We start from the raw sequence: 19,046 nt of genomic DNA on the forward strand, positions 1-19,046 counted from the left end.
CAACTCGACCCACTTTTCCGAGCCTTTCCTGCACAAGCTTCCTCCCTGTCCTGGCATATTCCTCAACACCAAGTCACACCTCTCTTCCTGAAACTCTAAAGGTGCTGCCTGCCCTTCATATGTGAGATGGAAGCTAGTAAGACCCTAGCTTCCTAACGTTTCTCAGGGGCTCGGATAAACCCACACTCGCCTATTTTCTTTCCCTCATTTCTGCGACCAATAGCACCTGCTGCAAAGTCCGAGGCAGGACAGGCAACAAGGAAGGTCAAGGAATGAACAAACCCCACCCACTGACCCCGAAACGAGGGCTTCCCTGGGGTCACGGCAGCGACGGGCCACAAGCATGGGCCACTCGGACGCCACCTGCTCTGAAGCCACTTCTTGGCCACTCTTCTGGCTTCCTCTTGAATCTTGAAGCCTCTCAGTCGCAAGGAAGAGAATTTTCACCTTTTTTTCAAGTTCCTATGTTCCGGAAACTTCTCCCTTTATCTTTCCCACGTTCTGCTCTCAGCATCCTTAAAAATAGATGCACTTTGCCTTGGGGTCCTTTGGCCTCCTTTTTCTAAACCTTTCCTTAGCACTTCAGCCAGTTCCCCACGCCCCCAGGTGCTGAGGAACCACCACTATAAATAGCTTTATTTATTAGGCACTTACTCTGTACCAAGCATTGTTCTAAGGGGCTTACACGGGTGAATTCATTCCCACCACGGCCTTACAGGGCTGATACTGTTACCATCCGTCTAACAGAGGAAGAAAGAGAGGCCATGAAAGTCAGGAAACATGCTCAAAGTCACGTGGTTAGCAAGAGGTAGAAACCAGCATTCTCCTCCAGAATCAAAAGCAGATGACCTTAACCAAGATGCGATGACCTTGACCCTCGGTCTCCTGCCCCCCACTCAGAGCATCCTCCCAAGCATCTGAGGAAGACGTCAGGCCGCTCCTGTCTCTGCATCCTGGCTCCTGGAATGCCTCCCCCATGTCTCTGCTCATCCCTTCGAGGACCGACCCAGACGCCACGTCCCCCGTGAAGTATCTTCTGACTAGATCGCCCCACAACGTGCGCCCCTCGCTCCGCACGCTCTATCACTTCCTTTTGCACATCGCTGGAGCAGGTCCCCAACTCCTGTTGGGAGCCAGGCCACACAGCAAGGAGCCACCTGCTGCTCCCCACCACTCACATTACCGCCTGAACCAGCCCCACCTCACCCCGCCCCACGGAAAAACTGTCTTCCGTGAAACTTCCCTGGTGCCAAAAAAGGCTGGGGTCCACTAGGTTAAAGAACCCCAAAGGTTCATAATTCTTGAGTCTGCCTCACAGTCTGCAAACAACTGTAGAGAAGGGATCAAGCAACTCCATCTGCGAATCCGCACAGCTGAATATCCTGTGCCTCTCAATAAACTCCGGTCTAATTCCTTTGCTGGTTTTAATCTAAGTTGGGGCCTACTCTTTGCGACCCCATGGGCTGTAGCCTGCCAGGCTCCTCTGTCCCAGGGATTTCCCAGGCAAGAACGCTGGAGTGGATTGCCATTTCCGCCTCCAGGGGATCTTCCCGACCCAGGGATCAAACTCTCATCTACATTGCAGGAAGATCTTTTAGTGCTGAGCTACCAGGAAAGCCAGTCTAGCTCCTACTACTGATAGGATTTCATTATGGTACGTTTGTGATGGGATATTTTTATTTTCACAAAGTCCTAAGCCAGAATTCAAGCTACCACGCACAAACATTTTAAGAATTGACTGGAAGATTTTTTTTTGTCTTCTGTATACAGGAGAGGCTTCACCTTATCTTCGAAGGTCACTTGGGGAACCTGCCTACCTGTACAGCTGAATTTGGTTCTGCAATGACAGCATGGGGCCTTCCAAAGGAAAGGGACTAAGTTGTCTCCTTCCTCCGTATCCCCACCCTCATGCCTCCCACAACAGCCCAGAACACAGGGGCAAAGGAAAAAAGGCTAACACTGGCAGAACTGTGGTGCTGGAGAAGACTCTTGAGAGTCCCTTGGATTCCAAGAAGATCAAACCAGTCACTCCTAAACAAAATCAACCCTGAATATTCATTGGAAGGATGGATGCTGAAGCTGAAGCTCCAATACTTTGGTCACCTGATGCGAAGAACTGACTCATTGGAAAAGACCCAGATGCTGGGAAAGATTGAAGGTGGGAGAAGGGGACAAGAGAGGATGAGATGGTTGGATGGCATCACCAACTCAATGGACACGAGTTTGAGTAAACTCTGGGAGTTGGTGAAGGACAGGGAGGCCTGGCATGCTGCAGTCCATGGGGTCCCAACGAGTCAGACACGACTGAGCGGCTAAACAACACCGGCAGAAACTGAGATTCCTGGCCAACCGTCTGCAAGGTGAACCCCTTTTCTTTCATGGCAACACTGGCTGAATTTCCTGGCCTGGCGAAGGGCACAAGTGGGTTATCGCAGCATGCCACCTGCCTGGGAGCCCAGCCAGAAATAACGGCTCAGTCCTCGCCAGCTCGTCTCAGGGCCAAAGCTGGGGGAGCTATTGTGGAGAGGCCCTTCCAAGTGCTCTCCCGGCTATAATTAGAATATAGCAAGGGGGTTTATTTTTAAGAAACACAAGCCCCAGGACGATGATTCAGCTGGGTCTGCACTTGCCCAGAACCTTGCACATCGGATCCAGGGTTATTATTTTAGAACAATGTATTTCTCCAAATCCTTCCCTAGCCCAAACAAGGAAGCCTTTCCCTCTGAAAGGCTCTCGTGCGCCTTCTATTTTAGGGGACGTGGGGTAGGGACTTCAGGTTTCCTTTGATGCACTTTGTGGAGGGAAGGAGGGAGCACTTCTCTCCGCACAAAAATGGACTATCCCAGCCTCACTGCTATCATGTCAATGTATCCAAGCGTGAACCAGGCTAACTGCCGGATGGCCTGGTCCCGGGTCCACCCTCAGGCCTGTATCCCGGAGCCAGCGCAGCAGAGCTCTGCAGAGTGGCAGGGGGCCTGGCGAGGGGACAGGGTGACCACAGAGAAAGTGTTTTGTGGGATGTGCCACTGGGGTTCACCACATACCCTAGTACGGGCTAACTGCATCTAGACAGTGAACCATCTCCGACATGCGCCACCTGGGGCAGCCTCAGGGCCAAGGAAGAGCTTGGCTAGACTGGACGTTGGCATCAGGGAAGCCACAAGAGGCCTCGGAATCAGAAAGGGATGGAGCACGTCGGGGATGCAAGCGGGGCGACAGCCCAACCTGGGGCTGAACGAGTTGGTATGTCTGTGTGAGACTGGGCTTCAGGAAAGACGCAGTAAGTGGAGAAAAAGCCTAGAGTGTTCCCCCTAAACCACCCAGGTCCCTCCCTGTCCCTGGGACAAGGGCTGTATCAGGGGCATCTCCTCTCCTCGCAGCCCCAGCCCCCAAGCCGTCACTGGGCAGGATGGGCAGACGGCCAGCAGGGCTCCTGGAACTTGGGCACCACTCACTCATTCACAAGGATTTACTAAGTGGCACTTGGGCTTCCCTAGTGGTTCAAATGGTTAAGAATCTGCCTGCAAAGCAGAAGACCCAGGTTCAATCCCTGGCTTGGGAAGATCTCTGGAGAAGGGAATAGCAACCCACTCCGTATTCTTGCCTGGAGAATCCCATGGACAGAGGAGCCTGGCAGGCCACAGTCCATGGGGTGGCAGAGTCGGACACAACTGAGAAACCAACATACTTAGACTTTGTGCCACGTGCCTTACAGGTCTTGGGGTTACCAAAACAAATGGCTGGTCAGTGAAGCCAAAATCCATTCCCCCTCTTCTAACGGAAATGTACCCCTTCCTTCTCCCCTGCAGGTGTGAGACACCTCAGGGACGCGGCCCAGCTGAGCCCAGTTCCGGGCTGCCTGATGGGGACACACAGGCCACCAGCCAGGCTGCTCAGGCTTCTCGATCCTGCCTCCCTTGAGGTCACAACCCCTCACACGCGTGCACACGCCCGTGTTCACAGGTGACACTCTCACACACTGCACACTCACAAGGACCAATTTAGCTGTACTCTCCACAGTCTCTGGATTCTACAAACAGATATATCGCAACAGTGCAATGTTAAATCTTTCAGTCCTTAGTGTTAAGGGTGTGTGTGTGTGTGTGTGTGTGCGCACGCCCTCAGTCGTGTCCAGCTCTTCTGCGACCCCAGGGACTACCGCCTGCCAGCTTTCTCTGTTCATGTGATTTTCCAGGCACGAGGACTGGAGTGGGTTGCCGTTTTCTCCTCCATGTTAAGGGGGTGGAACAGATTAAATCAGGGGTGGCATCAGCCCAGCATTCACAAGTTCAGGGAGACCCAAGGCCCTCTGCTCCTATCTAGCTGGGCAGGAGTCAGGCCAGGCCACACTCGATCTAGGACTCACGGCCTGTACGCCTCGGGGAGGAACACTGAGGGGGGCTCCCTCCCACCTGTCACCTTCATTCAAAGCCCACCCTGCTTCTGACATTCCTCACTTCCCAGGACCACAGGCACCACTACTGGCAGCTGACAGGGAAGACAGCTGAGGCTGCTTGTGATCAGACAGGCCTGAGCCAAGAGGGATGCGGCTCTGGAGAGAGCTCCAGCCCCCTGTCCTTTCTTTCAAGCCCTCCCCAGGCAGGAGGCTCTGGCTGGAGACCAGGAGCCAAGGCCGCTGACAGTCCCAGGCACCGCTTCCCGGCTCTGACCTCACCTCTCCTTTCTGCGGCAGACAGCCCCCGAGGAACCCCAGCCCTGCGTAACTATCTTCAGTTGTCAGCTCTGGAGGCTCCTGGCTCACTCTGCCAGAGGTAGTCTTTCTTGATAAGGCCCATCACTTCATTTTGGTTTGTTCAAGCATCTCTGGGCACCCTGGACCACCATGAAATCCCCCGAGGGATGAAGCAGGGCGGGCCTCTGAGTTGGAAACTTCCTTCTCTGGGCGCCTGGGAAGAAACCCCACCTCATCCGGGAGATTTGACTTCTCCCTTCATATCCTTCCTAGTTCTCGCTCCCTCTCTGCGCCTCCTCTACGTTCCGTGTGAAGGACATTCTCCCCTTTCCAACCACCCCCCAGCCCTGCCCGGGGAGATTTCCTCACTTGGGATCTAAAGAGAATGACTTCTTGGGGCCCATTCAAAATATCTTCCGTGTGGTTAGACCAAGGACCTGAACCGCTGCTCTCTTCATTATGACGTCACTTAGAAGTGACTTAGGGCTCTCCAGCCCCGTTGCCTGGAGGCAGCTTCATCAGCCTGGAGACAGAACGGGGCAGGAGTTCCCTCGTCCGACCGTGGCCCAGCAGTGGAAAGAGACCTCACTGGGCTGAGGAACCTCTGTGACCCTGAGGGTCTCCACGGGGCGAGCAGAGCCCAGCGGAGCCACGGATCGCCCTCGAGATGGATGACAAAGAAGGGAAACCAAAAAGGAAGACAAAGGGAAGAAAAAGTCATGAGTAGCAAAGAAGAGAGGGGAAGAGACCGAGGGAGCGAAGAAGCCAGATGGGGGAGAGAGGGTGTTCCCATGGACCCTGAGGGACTCTTGCCCCAGTTCAGAAGCGTGTTCTAGGGGTCACTCGAATTGGCAGGAGCTGCCTTCATGGGAACACACACAGCCCAGCCAGAAAACCACCGTCCACTCACCACCACTCTCTCAAGTTCAGGCCATGGATCAGGAAGCCGAGACCTGGGGACTGTCAGAGATGGCAAGGACTCTAGGGAGCATTCAGGGTTCTCAGTGGGGGCATTTTAGGTGGATTGGTTCTTTATTGGGGGGCGGGAATGGTCCTGAGCTTTGCAGGACATTCACCCTCTGGGCCCCCAGGCACTCATGGGCAGCAGCATCATTATAAACCCTCCCATTCCGCTGCACTTCTAACCCATCTCCCCCAGGGGGGGGCCCTGGCCCCTGTTGAGAATCTCAGCGAGCCTGAGGCCCACTGTCCTGAAGGAGCTGGTTTTAAGTTCACCGGAGGCCTTTCCCACCTACATAGCAAGCTCTATCTGTTTACGAACCACAGGAAACAACCTGACTGTTCAGTGTGGAAGGGTCTTTAAACACTCCCAGAGGAGCAGAGAGGAGGCGGAAGGACTGTTGGGCGGAGGGAGGGGGGTGGGAGTCCCTGTTTCTCTCTAGAAGGAACTCTGTCTCACCTGACACCAACGGAGTCACTGCCGTCTGCCCTCCCACTCAGCTGACTGTCTTGTCAACCCAGTGACACTGATGCTCCTTTCGAGAAGGATTATTCAGACAAGTGCAAAAATGGCGAGGAATGCAGGGCTGGAAGGAGCCCCAGATGCAAGAGGGGGGTGGGCGGGGGACCCAAAACCACTAAAATTATCCACACGCACAGACGGGCTGGGATCCCACAGCTGAGGAGCCTCCTGGCTGTTAGGGTAACTCTTCCCTCTTGGGGCCACTCCCCAGCTTCACGGCGGCACCCGCCACATTTAGAAATGACTTGGCGGCCTTAAGTAACGCTGAAATAACAACATAGTAAGAGTCACCAGCTGAGATATTACTTTGCCAACAAAGGTGTATCTATCAAGGCTATGGTTTTTCCAGTGGTCATGTATGGATGTGAGAGTTGGACTGTGAAGAAAGCTGAGCACAGAAGAATTAATGCTTTTGAACTGTGGTATTGGAGAAGACTCTTGAGAGTCCCTTGGACTGCAAGGAGGTCCAACCAGTCCATCCTAAAGGAGCTCAGTCCTGGGTGTTCTTTGGAAGGACTGATACTAAAGCTGAAACTCCAGTACTTTGGCCACCTCATGCGAAGAGTTGACTCACTGGAAAAGACCCTGATGCTGGGAGGGATTGGGGGCAGGAGGAGAAGGGGACGACAGAGGATGAGATGGCTGGATGGCATCACTGACCTGATGGACATGAGTTTGAGTGAACTCCGGGAGTTGGTGATGGACAGGGAGGCCTGGCGCTTTGTGATTCATGCGGTCGCAAGGAGTCGGACATGACTGAGCGACTGAACTGAACTGAACTGAACAGTCACCAAACCCTTCCTGGTCCCGATCAGGCTACGCACTAAGAGGTCTGGAGTTTGTTACTGGATCATAACCACATTTGTCACTTTCTCGTTTCCTCGCCCAAAAGCCAGATTACCTGGAGAAAAGCCTGCTTGGGGAAGGCCATGGGTAGAGGCTGGGAAGCTGCTTTTCTCCAGACACACCTCTAGGAACCAGGCTGTCCTGGGTCCCAGTCTGTTGCACTGGAGGAAGCTGGGATCTGGAGAGGGAGGGAGGAGCTTGGTGCTCGGTGCATCTCGTGGTCCCCAGCAACCACAGCCTTCATGTTACTCTCATCTCCTGCATCTCTCTTCCCTCTCTTCTTGCATGGGGGCCCCGTCATCCCTCATCCCACCCTGCAATCCGGAAGTCAGGGTTAAGGAGGAACCATGGAAGAGACGCTGCCATCCTTGTGACGTCTCCATGTATGCATGCTAAGTCGCTTCAGTCGTGTCCGACTCTTTGAGACTCCATGGATGGTAGCCCACCAGGTTCCTCTGTCCATAGGATTCTCCTGGCAAGAATACTGGAGTGGGTTGCTGTGCCCTCCTCCAGGAGATCTTCCCGACCTAAGGATCGAACCTGTGTCTCTCTCTTAAGTCTCCTGCATTGGCGGGCAGGTTCTTTACCACTAGCGCTACCTGGGAAGCCCTTGTGATGCCTCCATCCACTGTGAAACTCGAGCCAAGATGCTTGCCTCACAGATTCCTCTCCTGGCCTCCAATCGCCGGGAGCAGAGAAAAGCAGCAGCGGGAGCTTCCACCACCAAGAATCACCATGGTCTTACTGGACTTGCTCACATCAGAGTGTCCACAGGAACCCACAGGCCGCCTGGGCTCCCTGGCTGGTCAAGCAACCAAGGCCACCTGACCCTGGGTGTGAGCCAGAACCACCACCCCCAAAATTCTGGCCCTAGGGAAGAGTTTATGAAGACCCCTGGGAGTCAGGGCTCAGCCCAGGAGAAGGGGCTGCCAGCAGGGGTCATGAGTCTCAGGGGATCTGAGGCTGGTTGCAGCCCCTCTTCATCATTTTGGAAAAGTCTACATTTCCACTGAACCAAGAGCCATCACCTCTGTGCTCCTGGGGCCTGCCTGGCTGGAGCCGGAACCAGTTCAGGGAATGAAGAGGGGTGATGGACTTGAACCTCACTTCCCCACAGGTCTTCCTTCCTGACCTCTCGATGACTACTGCCCTCTACCCAGTCTTCCTCCCCATTCCCAGGCCCACTCCCAGGCCTCGGGAGGGCAGGCGGGGGAGGGCAGGGGGCCCTGACACTCGAGGGTGGCTATGTACTCGCATCCGTGGCAATCTAACAGCTGTCCGCTGCAGGCACCGGCATGCTCGCTTGCTTTGGCTGCGTGACAGAGTAGCCGGAGACGAGGGCAGGGGCATGGCCTGGGCGATGACTGAGGTCGGGACTTCTCTCTCTGGCCCCCAGGAGAAGGATCCATCAGGTTCCTCCCAGGGTGACTTCAGTGGGGCCCAACCACAGGGCCACGCCAAGGCCACACCCTCTGACTTCACAACAGCAACCTCATTACCCAGGGGCCCAGGCAGGACTAGGCAGGGCTGAGTCCCTGATCCACGCTCGATGGCCTCATCTGCCCCTCTCAGCAGACCCAGGACCTTTGAGACTTGACGTTCTGTTATATTTTGAAGGTCAAGCCCCAAATCGGTTCTCCCACAATGACTGACCAGACGCTGGCTCTCCAGGTGGCATCCCTAGACCAGCAGCACCAGGGTCACCGGGGACTAGTTAGAAGGGCACCTTCTCAGGCCCCGGCCCAGATCTGCTGCATCAGAACCACTGGGGGTGGGGCCGGGCAATCTATGTTAACAAACCCTCCTCCTAGTGCTCAAGCATTAAAGTGAAAGTCGCTCACTCATGTCCGAGTCTTTGTGACCCCATGGACAGAGGAGCCTGTCCATGGAATTCTCCAGGCAAGGATACTGGGAGTGAGGTAGCCATTCTCTTCTCCAGGGGATCTTCCCGACCCAAGGATAGAACCCAGGTCTCCTGCATTGCAAGCAGATTCTTTACCGTCTGAGCCACAGGGAGGCCCTGTGAACAAGGTTATACGATGCTTCCATCTCTCCTCAGCTGGGCCCCGTGTGCCCATTTTCCACTCTGTACTGATAAGCCTCTTCCCCACTCGCACCGGATAACTCGGGCTCCCTTACAGCAGCATCAGAGCCACGTGATATATGGTGTCACCTTCCGCCGCCTCAGCGCCCCTAAGCCCTTCCGTACCGTCCTTGGTGTGCACAGGCGGATGCCTTCATGCCGGCCCTTTCCCCCACTCTCTATTTCTTCCTCATCTCCTATGCTGGGTCGTCTTCTTGCACACTCAGGACCCTGACATGACTTCTTCTTTTCTGCTCTCTTTCTGCTTTCTTTCCTGGCAAACTGATCCAGCTGTTGTTTCAACTGTCCCTTCTAAGTAGACGGCTCTAAAAGCAGGATCTCTATTCCCCAACACCCTTGAACTCGACATCTGCATTTTGAGCAGCTTCTATGACGTTCCGCCTAACCCCCACCTCCGATGCCTAAGAAGCACCTCAAAGCCCATGGTCCAAATTCAAACTCCCTTCTTCCTCCACTCAAACTAGCACCAACACCACGACCATCACCAGCCGCTTGTCTTTCCAACTTTTGTCTCTACAACCAGCTTCTAAGATTGTATGGGCTTTACCATCCCTGAGCAATCATGGTAACTTTTTGCAGTTAAAAATGTAATCTGCCTTGGACTGCAAAGCTCCTATGGATCCAAGTAAAATGACCCCAACAGGAATTGCCTTAAAAACCAACAACAGCCATCCTGTGCAAAAATCCAATCAGATAGAACACCTAGGGTTTCCTGGGCCCTGGATGCCAGAGTCTCGAGGGTAGAGCAAGACTTTATGGACCGTGCAACGTTTGCTGAAGAGTTGAGAACTCCTTAGGAGAGGACTCAGGCCTCCACAGGCAGTCAGGATAACCAAGCAGATTAAAGGCTACCCTCCCTCAGTCCAGGGGTCACCAGATAGATTTCCATTTTGGGTGGGGCCCCTTACACTCTGCCCAGTGACCCTCTGGGAAGGGCTTCCAGGTCCATAGTCCTCTGAGACCACAGCTGCTTTTGTTCCGTGACAGTAATGAATGGCTGCTTGAATCAGAGAGGACAGACAGGGCGAGCATCAGGATCAAGGGTGCTGCCCAGCATCAGGGGCAGGAATAGGGTCAGAGGCCATGTATGATAGGTCTAAAGCCACCCTGCTCCCTAAAAGGACAAACCTACATTGAAACCACCGGGAGCTACTGCATAACACAGGGAATTCAACGTGTCCCACTCTGTGACAACCCAGAGGGGTGGGATGGGGTGGGAGGGGGGTGAGGGGGAAGGTTCAAGAAGAAGGGGACACATATACTTAACGGCTGATTCACGTTGTTGTATGGCAGTAGCCAACACAATACTGTAAAGCAATCATCCTCCAATTAACACTTTTTAGAAAAAGAAACCACTCTGACCTTCAGTTATAGGAGCACCCACCCCTCCCAGTTGGTCATTCCTCCGCTTTGAAACCCTGGGCTCCAGTCCCAAGATCTTCCCAGCTGCTGGTGCAGAAGCCTGGGACTGGCAGTGGGAGGCGGAACAGAGATGAACAGGAAAACTTCCCTGGAAATGACATACTTCATCCTGTCCTCTTCTTCCCCAAACCGAAGCAATGCTCTCCTCCCCCACCACCTTCCCAGAGTCAAGAGGCCGGGTTCCAGCCCCAGTTCTGTCGCTGGCCAGTTACACGACATAGCTAGGATCTTTTGTGCCCTGGTTCCTTCCTCTGAAAAGGAAACTGTGAAACTCTCTCCTCGCACTGCAGGAATGCTGTGACAACAACAACCTACTGTGTAACACAGTTCAGCATCCACAAATCGCTCTTATCACATCTTCTAACCTGAGCTTACAGCACCTTGTGAGATAGGCAAGAAGAGCATTCTGATCCTTTCTGACGCACAAGGAAACTAAGACGCCCCCAAGCATTTGCCCAGGCTGCAAGGTGAATGGGTGCACGCGCTGGGGCCCCTGTGCCCCGGACCCCTGGGTCCCCGCATGGTGAGAACAGACATAGCAGGCCACTGGTATTCATCAAGGCAGTATTTTTTTTTTCCCAGCATACTTATGGCCCACGTATTTGCCGGGGGATTATCACTGGCTACTTTGGGCAGCCTCAGCATCTCCAACTATCATTTCTTAAGTGGATCACTTTGATCTAAGAAGGAAGCGAGGAGTCACCAGCTTCGAGGCTAAAACAGAGGAGGATACAGCCAGCCAAGGAGAGAGGAGAGGCCAAGCGCTGTTTCTGATGCCATCCACAGAGGGCAACTGCACTTTCTACTGGGCATAGAGGGCTAAGGTTCTATTAACAGGCAAGTTCATCCCTTCTAACGGTCTCAGTTTTGGGGTGAGAGAACGTGAGCCCAGAAAGGTTGCATGACACATTTAAGGCCCCACAGCTCCCTAAGCAGCTGAGCTGGCTCCAGACCCAGGCTTCCTAACTCTAAGCCCAGGGCTCCTTCCAGGCTCTTCTCCATCTCACAGCATCTGGGGCTTATCCCTCCAGCTGTCTCTACATCTGACCGTCAGGAAAGTGAGAGCACTGGGGGGGCCGGGGGGGGGGGGTGATGTGCATGGGGGACCTTTGCTGTCAGAGATGTCCCCCATGCAAGAGGCCCATCTCTTGGAGATCACCATTTGGTTCGAATGCCAAGCCGAGGACAACCCCACGAGTGTATGTGCTGGGCCTTGAAGTGGGGAGTGGCGGTGGGGAGGGGAGGGTACTACTCACGACTTGTCTCGCCTGCCGAGCCGTCTCGGGGGGCTTGCCTGCCTCCTGCGGGGGGACAAGGATTTCCCCCGGCTTCTCACTTGGGTTGGAGAGTGGGCACTTGCAGGTTTCAGGATCTGGAGGAGATAGGAGTAGTCACCGTGCTGGCTCCCCAGGGACCCTCCCCGTGCCTTCCTAAAGCCCAGCATCCCAGCCCTGCCCACTCGTCATCCCATGCTGCCCAAGGCTCTGGGCTGGAAGACTTCTGAGAGGAGGTCTGAGCCATCCAGGTGCCTCTCTCATGAGGCACCTTGCTGCAACTAGAGAAAGCTGGAGTGCAGCAACAAAGACCCAGCACAACCAAAAATAAAGAAATAAATAATGAAATTATTTAAAAAGTCAAAAAAAGAAAAAGAAAAGCCAAGAAAGTCTTGGGCAAACCAGGATGAGTGGGTCACCCTGCTGTATAATTTATCAGATTACACGGAGTCGTGTTTCATCTCGGGTTTGCTTTGTGAGTTGCAAAGCCCTGGGGCATAAAATTCTGACCTGGTGTCACCAAGTCACCACAGGAAGCAGAGGGGCCACTGCTCAGAGGATGACAGGATGACCCTGTGCCCCTTCCCCCGTATCAGACAGCCCAGCGCCTCAGCCTCCTGGGGCTGTCTGGTTGCTCAGTAAGTTTCCCTCTTGTGAAGACAAAGTCCCATCCATGTTGCCCCAGGAGCCAGTTTGTTCTTCCCTGGATCCTTCCACCCCACACACATGTGCATGCGTGCTAAGTCGCTTCAGTCGTGTCCGATTCTTTGCGACCCTATGGAAGGTAGGCCACCAGGCTCCTCTGTCCATGGGATTCTCCAGGCAAGAATACTGCAGTGGGTTGCCGTGCCCTCCTCCAGGGATCGAACCCTCTTCTCTTGCATCTGACATCTCCTGCATTGGCAGGCAGGTTCTTAGTCGCTAGTACCACCCAGGAAGCCCACACGCATACACAGAGTGGGTTCAAAGGATCAAGAATCTCCATTCCAGGGAATTCCAGGGTGGTCCAGTGGTCAGGACCCCACACGTTCACTGCAGTGGGCCCAGGTTCGATCCCTGGTCAGGGAGCTAAGATCCCACATGCTCATGGTGTGGCTAGGAAAAAAAAAAAAATCTCCGTTCTTGCAAGTGCTACCAAGAGAAGATGACGAGTCCTCAGGTGCTAACCACAACCAAGCCTAAATTCGGCATCATCACTTTCTCCTGTGGGCCTCGGTGTAGACACAGCCCTCAGTGACTCCACAAGGCCCGGAGGGACAAGGACAAGCAGGCGTCCTGTCCCCTTGGCAGTGACGCGGGCGCTTATGAAACTACGGCAGGACGTCTGCTCCTTTGTTTGCTACTGTGACACCAGGTCAGAATTTTATGCCAAGGGCTTTGCAACTCACAAAGCAAACCCGAGATGAAACATGACTCGGTATAATCTGATAAATTATGCAGCAGGGTGACCCACTCATCCTGGTTTGCCTGCGACTTCCTTGGCTTTTCTAACTTTTTTTAACCATTTCATTATTTATCCATTTATTTTTGCTGCGTGCCAGCCTTCTCTAGCTGGAGCAAGCAGGGAAATTGCCACCTTCCAGTCGCAGTACATGGACTTCTCCGTGCAGGGAATTCTCGTGCTGTAGAGCTCCGGCTCTAGGGCACCTGGGTCTCGGCAGTGGAGGCTCCCGGGCTCTAGAGCTCAGACTCAGTAGCTGTGGGGCACAGACTTGGAATCTTCCCAGATCAGGAATCGAACCCATGTCTCCTGCACGGGCAGGCAGATTCTTAGCCCCTGTACCACCAGGGAAGTCTCTTTCTTGGCTTTAAATGCTCCAAGTCTCATGTCCTTGAAAAGCCCTCAGTCTCAGGGAAACTGAGATGATTGCCCGCTCTTATTACTAGGACAAAACAGAACAAAACTGGAGCCTTAGTATACAGTGATGAACAGTTTCGATGAACTCACAGAAGGAACTACACGCCAAGACTTTGCTTCAGCTGCAACACCCGCACGGACTTTAGCTCTGGTTTTTAAAGTAGTAACTGCAAAGAAACTTAAATTGTCCATGTCAAAAATCAAATCTGATAGGGCCCACATGGTGTCTCATTGATAAGATGGCTCGTTATGTTGACCTGGCAAACAAATAATAAATCACAGTGATCTGTGAGATGAAATTGCCCAAATGGCATCCTGTTATCTCACGGGCGCCTATCTTCTCAAAGCTGTGAGACCACCAGATTCCAGACCTCTGCCTATGCGACCACCCCTTCAGAGAATTTTTCATTGGTGGGTATAAGAAGACTCCATCAGAAAGGGAGAATGCTGGTTCTCCTTAAGAGCCAGTCACCCTCTCTGTTCCCTCTAATAAATTTCCTTTTTTTTGCCTAACTGCCGGGCTCGCTCTCTTTTTCTCTGCAACTGCCTTACAAAATCCTTTACAAATTTATCATTATTATATTTTTTTGGCCACACCACGTGGCATGTGGGATTTTAGTTTCCTGACCAGGAATTGAACTTGTGCTCTCTGCAGTGGAAGCTTGAAGTCTTAACCACTGGACTGTCATGGAAGTCCCCAAAATTATTTAAAAGGGTGGCTAATAAGCAAGATAACCTCGAGAAACTGTTGGCCATCTCAGAACCACAGGGCACATGGCAAGAGAGAGAGACAGAGAGAAAGAGAGGGAAAATGAAAGAAGGGTCTTGCATCCCTTATCTGCCTCCCCTGCACTCACCTTCATCCTCATGTCCCTGGCGTATTTCTCCAGCTCCTTCCTTATGTCAGCCCTCAACATCTTTGAGACATTGAGGACCAGCTGCTTCCACTCAATGGGCTGGAAGCTATGAGGCTCGTGGGGGACATACAGTCCGATCTTGACCTTCTTGACTGTGTGAAGATATTTCTTGTAGGAGTCTTCAAAGTCAAAGATGAGGTCACTCAGAGTCCGAAAGGTCAATGGCTTGTCCATCAGCTCAGCCCTTCGGCTCATGCCCAGCGAGCCATAGCGGCCGTTGCAGTAAATCCCCAGCACAACGTGGTGAAAGTAGTTTCCTGAGAAGTAGGTTTTAAAGCTGATGGGGAATCGCTCGATGGAAGGCTGTCCATTCGTTAAGTATCTTAAGACAATCTGAGTCAAGGAAGAGAAAAGAGGCCTTGAAGATACCAGAACTTGCGCTCCCACACGGCCAGGGGATCCACTCCTCTGCCTCTGAGCAGGCCCAGACCTCATCTTTCCAGATCAATCCTCTTATAAAGGATTTACTCACTATCTTTGAGATACCTGCTGTCTGCTGCACACCAAACCAAATTTTATGAGACAAAGAGTGAAGAGTTCTTTTCTTCCTTAGTAATTAAATAAATACAGGCACAACCACCACAAGGTACTTTTTCTTTACTTGGTGCTCTACAGGTGATGACGAGCTATTAAAAGTCGGTTTATGCCACTGGAATGATGTCTCAGTCATTAATTCTGACTCGGGTATGTGGGGCAGACCAGGAATCAAAGGCCTCCGATACGGTGCGGGGAGAAATGATGACCAGAATCAAGGCAAGGCAGTGGAGACGGAAAAGACCCAGAGCAACCGATGGAAAGGGAAGGGACAGGATGGTGTCAGGAAGCGTCACACCCGCACCTCGCCTGCTCCTCTCGCTGGCCCTGGCACACCCATGCCAGCAGCCGTGGGTACCACCGGAGAGCTGCCTGCAACACCCGACCCCCGGGCTCCCCTCAGTCCCCAGACCACCTGGGACAGAGCTCAGCCCTCTCCACGGACTGGCTCACTGGGATCGAGCCATCCAGTCTCTATTAACTTAGTTTGGGCTCAGCAACTCCACAGTGCACAGCTTCAAGCAACTGCCCCACAGACTCCAAACGCTGCAACACTGGACAAGAGGCAGCACATCCTCAGGTCTATATCCAAGTCTCTGGACGGTCTTGGTGTGGCTATGGTGCCTCACAGATCCAGCTCTTCTGAAGACAGACACTAAAAATCCAGATACTCTCTGCTGAAAACTGCTGGTGTCACCAGGCCTTTGCTAAAGTAAGTAACAAGCCAGGCTCTTAACATGGTGCACACGTGCACTCTAAGTCACTTCAGTCGTGTCCGACTCTTTGCCACCCACCCCACGGACCGTAGCCTGCCTGGCTCCTCTGTCCATGGGATTCTCCAGGCAAGAATACTGGAGTGGGTTGCCATGCCCTCCTCCAGGGGATCTTCCTGACCCAGGGATCAAACCCGTGTCTGTTACAGCTACCTGCACTGGCAGGCGGGTTCTTTACCAGTGGTGCCACCTAAGAAGCTGGCTTGTGCATGCTAAGTGTTAATACTTCGTTAGTGGGTACAGTTCTCTACTCTCTGGGAACTTGTCTTCACCGTTTCTTATCTCTGCTCCAATTCACTTTCTACACGGTGGCCAGAATGACCTATTGAAGCCAAAATGCAGCACATGTCCTTCTTTTACTGAAGTTTTCAGTGTCTCTCACCTTCTCCAGGACTTAGTCCAAATCCCTCCGCAAAGTCTGCCATGATTCAGCCCCTGCTCACCATCCTCTGTACCGTCTCATCTCTCCCACACACTGACCTACAGCTGATCTGATCTGTGAAAACTTTTTTTTTTTTTTTTTGGTGGCTGCACAGCTTGCAGGATCTTAGTTCCCCAACCAGGAATTGAACCAGCACCCTTGGCCGCGGAAGCGCAGAATCCTAACCCCTGGACCGCTGGGGAATTCCCGACCCATGACATTTTTGCAGAATACACCCCAAGACCATAGAGTCCACAGATCTATGCCCACTGCCCTCAGCACATGTGTTCCCCCAGAATATGAAGTCGAATATAACTGAAAATCTTAAATGACCTTTAGATTACATCTGACTCATTGGAAAAGACTCTGATGCTGGGAAAGATTAAATGCAAAAGAAGAAGGGGGGAGCAGAGGATGAGATGATTATAGTATCACCAACTCAACGGACATGAATTTGAGCAAACTCTGGGAGACAGTGGAGGACAGAGGAGCCTGGTGGGCTACAGTCCATGGCGTCGCAGAGTCAGACATGACTTAGTGACTGAACAACACACACACACATTACAAAGCTATGAGACCAAAGCGACCTATGAAATGTGCAAAAATAAACCACTATACCCACTGTACACGACCTCAGGTCCCTATTTTAGTATAACTTCTTTTTTTTGGCTTCTTGCAGGCCAGGGATTTAAACCTGGCAGAGATCTTTGGGGTCTCCCAAGAATCATGAGTGGTAAGGATGCTACGGACTTTCTCGCTTTTACACAGGCCACACCCTGACTGGAAGAGCCTCACTTCCTGGTTGTGATACCTTCCCTGACCTTCCTGGCTGTGGATGAAATCCCCTGCATCCCCTGCAAGAGCTCCCAGAGCCCCTGGCGCTTATTCGCCCAGCACTGTGTGTAAGTGTTCGTATCTTACAAGGGCAGGAGTTGTACTTTGCCTCCTGGGCCTCCCACAGGCCGAGCACACAGAAATGTCTGGTTAATGCTTGCTGAAAGGATGAACCTTACGTTGTGAGGACACATCTCCTTAAGCTTAAAGGGAATGCACTCGACAGAGAAAGACAAACACTGGATATCACCTACATGTGGAATCCAAAAACCACAACATACCAGTAAACATAACAAAAAAGAAGCAAGACTCACAGGTACAGAAAAGAAACTAGTAGGTACCAGCAGGGGGAAGGGGCAACATAGGGATGGGAAGTGGGGAGGAACAAGCTGTTGGGTGTAAGACCGGCTCAAGAGTGTATTATACGGCACTGGGAAGGGAGACAATATTTTGTAGTGACTGTACATGGAAAGTAGCCTTTAAAATTATATTAAAAATTTTCAAATAAAAGTAATTAAAAAAAAAAAAAGGACTGCACAGGGGATAGAGCTAATCCAGGTACCCTTAGAAGGAAGAAGTCATCTGACCTCAATTTAATCACAGATGGCTCCTCTCTATAAAAATGGTTACCTGCTTTCTCTTCACTTTATCACGTGAGGTTAACTGGCAGTAAGGGAGTGAAATCACATCCTTCTGGGTCCTCTTACATAAATTCTTCCCTGCTTTCTGGGGCGAGTTCTCTGGGGCTGGAACAAGGGCACTTCTCAGTTAAGTCAGTGTAACAAACACTACTTCCTATGCCAGACAGACCGCTAGGTAGGGCTGTGGAGTCAAGGATGAAGTACACAGCTCTCCCCTGAAAGTCTGACAGAGAGACAGACTCAACATGGACGCAACACTGCGGCTCCCCTGGTGGTGCAGGGGCTAAGGCTCCATGCTTCTCCTTCCAGGGACAAGGGTTTGATCCCCAGCTGGGGAAGATCTCCATGCTACATGATGTGGCTGGGGGAAAAAAAAAGGACACAATACCATCAGCATGGCAGTTCTTCAAGCAAATTAAACACAGAATTACCATATGACCCCGCAAGAGAAGCAAAAGCGAGGACTCCAACAGATACTTGCATACCAATGTCACAGCAGCATTCTTCACAAGAGCCAAAAAGTGGAAATAACCAAAGGGTTAGGGTTAGCGATGAATGGATAAACAATGTGCAGTATATACATACAGTGGAATAGTTCAGCCTTAAAAAGGAAGGAAATTCTAGCATATGCTACAACAGGAAAGAAACTTGAGGAAATTAAACCAGTCAGAAAAGGACAAATACTGTATGATTCAACTTTATGAGGTTTCTGGAAGAATCGAACTCGTAATAGAGACATAAAGTAGGGTGGTGGTTGTTAGGGGCTGGGGACCCCGTTTAATGGTCTTAGCATTTCAGTTGCAAAGCGGAGGTGGTGGAGATGGACAGTGGTGATGGCCGTATAACAGCATGAATGTCCTCCATGCTACTGAACCGTATAGTTAAAAATGGTAAATGTAAACCAGTCCATCCTAAAGGAAATCAGTCCTGAATATTCACTGGAAGGACTGATGCTGAAGCTGAAGCTCCAATACTTTGGCCACAAAGATGGGAAGGGCTGACACATTAGAAAAGACCCTGATACTGGGAAAGACTGAGCTCAGGAGGAGAAGGGGACGACACAGGATGAGGTGGTTGGATGGCATCACTGACTCAATGAACATGAGCTTCAGCAAGCTCCGGGACTTGGTGATGGACAGGGAAGCCTGGCCTGCTGCAGTCCATGAGGTCGCAAAGAGTCAGACACGACTGAGTGACTGAACTGAAGTTGTGAATATGTCACTACAATTCTTAGAAACCCTGCGTT

General features: G+C 52.1%; 1 protein-coding gene across 2 annotated transcripts in view; it reads right to left on the bottom strand.

Moving 5' to 3' along the window:
• The window catches only part of VASH2 (vasohibin 2), a 41,317-nt gene that overhangs the window by 4,232 nt on the left and 18,039 nt on the right, over positions 1–19,046 (bottom strand). For both annotated transcript variants that reach the window (XM_027956294.2, XM_027956295.3), the window contains exons 6-7: positions 14,538–14,919; positions 11,805–11,920 (exon numbers count right to left, since the gene is read on the bottom strand). In XM_027956294.2, coding sequence (XP_027812095.2) covers positions 11,805–11,920; positions 14,538–14,919 — 498 coding nt within the window. The remainder of the gene's footprint in view (positions 1–11,804; positions 11,921–14,537; positions 14,920–19,046) is intronic.

Source organism: Ovis aries, chromosome 12 (genome assembly GCF_016772045.2).
Source record: "Ovis aries strain OAR_USU_Benz2616 breed Rambouillet chromosome 12, ARS-UI_Ramb_v3.0, whole genome shotgun sequence".
In the NCBI taxonomy this organism is placed as follows: domain Eukaryota; kingdom Metazoa; phylum Chordata; class Mammalia; order Artiodactyla; family Bovidae; genus Ovis; species Ovis aries.